Consider the following 4429-nt stretch of genomic DNA (forward strand, 5'->3'; position numbering starts at 1 on the left):
TGAGGACTTTATTCATGGTTTACTGTGTCCTTGTTGTTGTTGTTATGTGCCATGGAGTCGGTTCCGACTCATAGCGACCCTGCACAGGGTTTCCGAGGCTGGAAATCTTTACGGGAGTTACTGTGTCCTAGATTATTATTCTTTTTTAAGATTACTAGGGCTACTGGAAGGAGACCTGTTGACATAGTGATTAAGCAGTTCTCTTGTTAGTCAAAAAGTTGGCAATTGGAACCCACCTTTTTCTCTGCAGGAGAAAGATGTGACTTTGTAAAGATTACAACCTTGGAAACCCAATGAGGCAACTCAGTTCATTCCTTTAGAGTTGCTATGAGTTGACGTCCTCCTAGCGTTAGGGCTACTGTATAGGACACATTTTATAGAATATGAGTGAAACTAAGGTTCTTAGGAGGCTATTAGTCTTCTTTCAGGTGAGAGATGGTTATGACTTAGATCAAGATAGTATTAGTAAAGATAAGAAGTAGATGTATTTGGGGATTTGCCAATGGACTAGACTTGGGGGAGGGGTTGGCAAAGAGAAGAATCAAAGACGTTTCCCAAAATTTTAATTTGAGCAAATCAGTGAATGATTTCATCAACTGATATAGAGACGAACAGGTTGAGAGTGGTGGGGCTGGAATCCATAATTTTATTTGGGGTATGTTATCTTTGAAATGTATATTAGATATCTAAATAAATATGTCAAGCAAGCAGGGCTGGACTTCAGGGGAGAAGTAGAGACTGATTTATGAATTTGAGAGTCATCAGCATGTAAACAGTACTTACAAAGGTATTACTTTGATAAATAAACTGGGCCCAACCCAAGCCATGTCTTTTCAATTACCTCATATGCATAAGAAAGCTGAACAATGTAAAAAGAAGTCAGAAGAATTGATGCATTCTAATTGTGGTGTTGGCAAAGAATACTGAATCTATCATGGACTGTCAGAAGAATGAACAAAGTTGTCTTGGAGGAAGTACACTTAGAAGTAAAGACGGTTTGCCTTTGTATGAAGTACTTTGCACATGCTATCAGGAAGGACCAGTTGCTGGAGAAGGACATCTTGCTTGGCAAAGTAGAGGGTCAGGAAAAAAGAGGAAGACTTTCAGCCAGGGATTGACACAGTAGTTGAAATCATGGATTCAAATATAGCAATGATTGTGAGGATGGCACAGAACCAAACAGCATTTTATTCTGTTATACACAAGGTTCCTTGAATTGGAGCCTACTTAATGGAGTACTCGTGTGGCGTTGTGGGCTAATGCGTCAGACTGCAAAGTCGTCTGAACAACAAAGTCAGTGGTTCAAGCTCACCAGCTGCTCCTTGGAAACCCTATACAGGGTCCCTATGAGTTGGAATCAACTGAATGGCACTTAACAACAATGGCATCTAAAAACAACGGTAACAATACATAAGCTCTCCATGAGTTGGAGCCTACTCAATGGCAGCTAATAACATAGCTATAGGACTGGTACCTACATAAAAGTACCATGCAAGTGCTTTAGCTGCAGTGTCTCTTTTAATTTTGATAACCCCATAAGGTAGCTATGTTCTGTGCTGTTGCTAGTTGCCCATGAGTCAGTCTTCAATTCATAGTGACCTCATGAACCATGGAAAAAATCATTTCCATCTATGAGGCGCATAAGCCAAGGGTGCAGGCTGCAGTAAGGCACTAGTGTAAAGATTAAGTCCTCAGACACAGGAACATACAGCTTCAAAGGCAGAATCCCGCTGGTGCGCACAAAGAATGAAAATCATGGAACATTATAAAGGAAATAAGTAAATACCGTTAAGGGAGGAGTCCGTTCTGTGCCAATATGGGATTCGGCGCAGAATGCTGCAGTTGGCAAGGAACAGTGTGATGAGAATGCATAAACCTATGTCAAGAAAAGTGAAAACCCGCCAGTGGCGTATATTAAAAGTTCAGTTTGTTTAATGCCCTTGTGAAAAAGAGATCGAACCGGAGGCCGCCCAGAATGCTCACATTCCCAGTGCGCAGCGCGCCGCCCGTCTCGCTCCGCCCCTTCCTCTTAAAGCCGCTCCGCAGAGTCGCGTGCACGTGTGTAGCGGAGCCCGCCCCCTCCGAGCTCTCGGCCAATGAGAAATAGCATCGTAACTAGCAACCGCTCAGTTTTGGGTCACGTGACCGCACCTCCCCGCCCTCTCACCCCGCTGACTAGTTCTGTGAAGATGGCGAAGGTCTCTGAGCTTTACGATGTCACTTGGGAAGGTAACTACGAGCGGGCGGGGTGCGCAGAAAGAGCAAAATCTCCGGGAAGCAGTTCGGAAGTACCTGCTGCCCTCGGAGAGTTAGGTTCGCTCATCTCATTTCGGCACTTAAGGCTCTCATAGGATGCGCAGGCTGAGAGGACTCTGACGCGGGCCCGTCTTGGCTCGGTCTCGGTCCAGGACAGATGGCGTTCCCCGGCGTGTGTGTTCTTCGATCGACGGGTCGCCCTACCGCCGCACCAACCCACTGGCCTAGGATAGTTTCTCTTGAGGCGGTGGGGGCTAACCTGCCTTGGTTGCTGGTGGTGCGGAGGAGGCCGGACAGGTGGCTGCTGAAGCTTCTATGCAGCAGAGACCTAACAGGGCCTGTAAGGCTTTGTACTAGGTGCTGTGTTAAGGTTACAGGTTTGTGCAGAAATGGTGTAGGAGATCCATGAACAAATATGGATCTTCTTAGTGTTACTTTCTGTTTCCTTTTTGCTTCATAATCGATCTCTGATCCCCCTCCTCCTCGTCTTTATTTCTATCCCTTTGCATTGGATTGCGAACCACAAGGTCAGCGGTTCAAGCCCATCAGCCACTCTGCAGGAGAAAGATGAAGCTTTCTGCTCCCACAACGTGTACAACCTTGGAAACCAAATACAGAGTCGCTTTGAGTCGGAACGGGCTCTACTGCACTTAACAACCACCACCACCCTTCAAAATACATTTACACGCAACACAACTTCCATCTTCCTGTATTCCGGTGTTCCTTTCCGTAAAGGGGAACAACTGGTGCTTACGTGTGCCGGACTTCTGGGTTCATCTCAAGTGGGGTGTGTTCTTTCAATCTGGAAGCAACCAAAAACTCAGGCCAGCTCTGTAACAGATTTCCCCTTCTCAAAAACCTTTGTTGTGTATTTTCTAGTGGATTCTGCCCTAGCATATTTTATTTGACTTCAAAAACTGATTTGTTTGATGAATACCTTCTTGGAATGCTTAAACAATGGCCCACTCATTTGGGAACTGAAAATTTGGTCGTGAATAAAGAAAAGGCAAAATTCCTTTATACTTGGGAAGGTTAAATGGTTTATTGACTCTAACCTTTACTACACTGTGAACCCTAGTGTATCCACTTGTTCAGGGTTTTTTTATTTATTTATTTTTTTATTGTTTGTTAAGTGCAACTGAGTCGGTTTCAACTCATATCTACCCTGTAAAGGGTTTCTAAGGGTCGTCTGGAGGATTTGAACCACCGACCTTGTGGTTAGCCGTCTCGTCTCCAGTGCTTATCATTGTTGTTGTTAAGTGTGTTGAGTCGATTCCGACCATAGTGAATACGGGTTGCAGAGGAGCAGCTGGTGAGCTCGAACTTCGGACCTTGTGGTTCAAATGACTTTGCAGTCCAGCTCATTAACTCACATCACCGCGTCAGGAGAAGTGCTTATTCTACATGCTTTATATTAATCAAAAGTGCTAGTATTTCGTTCCAGTTCTTGAATGTACACAGTTAAATGTTGAGGAGTTTGAAGTCCGATGGAGAAGAAAGGGTTGTCAGGACCTGTTTTTTAAGCTAGATAGTGGATATTGATTTTAATGCTTTTTCAATGTGTCACTTGTTTCATAATTTTACAAAAGTGCTTTGACCAAGCGTTTTGGAGGATAGTAACGTGTGTGTTATTAAGTGCCATTGAGTTGGCTCTGATTCATAGCGATCCTGTATAGCGTTTCAAAGGAGTGACTGTGCGTTTGAACCACGAACCTTGTGGTTCAAACCAACCTTGTGGTCCAGTGCTTACGCTAGTTAGTCATACCAGGACTCTAGTAAATTGTGTAGAATCTTGAAAAAGAAGTAGAAGTGTAACTAGCAGCAGACAACATGGTTTATTTACTTAGACCTTACTTACACTGAGGGCATTCTGAAGAAGAGTGATACAATTAGATTTGTAATAACAAATAACTGCTTAACATGTTGAAATGCTTTGTAAACTGTTAAACAGTATATAAAAGGGTACATTTTTTGAAGTTATATGATTATCTCCGTCTCCTCTGATTTGGCTCCTGCCCACATCTCAGTTTTATTTTGAGCTGTTCTCCCTCTAAGGAGCCCTGCTGTGTCTGTGGGTTAGGCACTAGGAGGCTATCTGCTCTCTGGAAGGTTTATAATCTAGGTAAACCCTGTATAAGGTCACTATGAGTTGGAATCAACTTGATGGCACTGG

General features: G+C 43.7%; 1 protein-coding gene across 1 annotated transcript in view; it reads left to right on the top strand.

Annotated features, from left to right (window-relative positions):
• The first annotated feature begins 2185 nt into the window (after window positions 1-2185).
• EMC2 (ER membrane protein complex subunit 2) overlaps window positions 2186-4429 on the top strand; it is an 81513-nt gene continuing 79269 nt past the window's right edge. The window contains exon 1 of the mRNA XM_006830642.1: window positions 2186-2229. Coding sequence (XP_006830705.1) covers window positions 2190-2229 — 40 coding nt within the window. The 5' untranslated portion in view covers window positions 2186-2189. The remainder of the gene's footprint in view (window positions 2230-4429) is intronic.

Source organism: Chrysochloris asiatica, unplaced genomic scaffold (genome assembly GCF_000296735.1).
Source record: "Chrysochloris asiatica unplaced genomic scaffold, ChrAsi1.0 scaffold00001, whole genome shotgun sequence".
NCBI classification, from domain to species: domain Eukaryota; kingdom Metazoa; phylum Chordata; class Mammalia; order Afrosoricida; family Chrysochloridae; genus Chrysochloris; species Chrysochloris asiatica.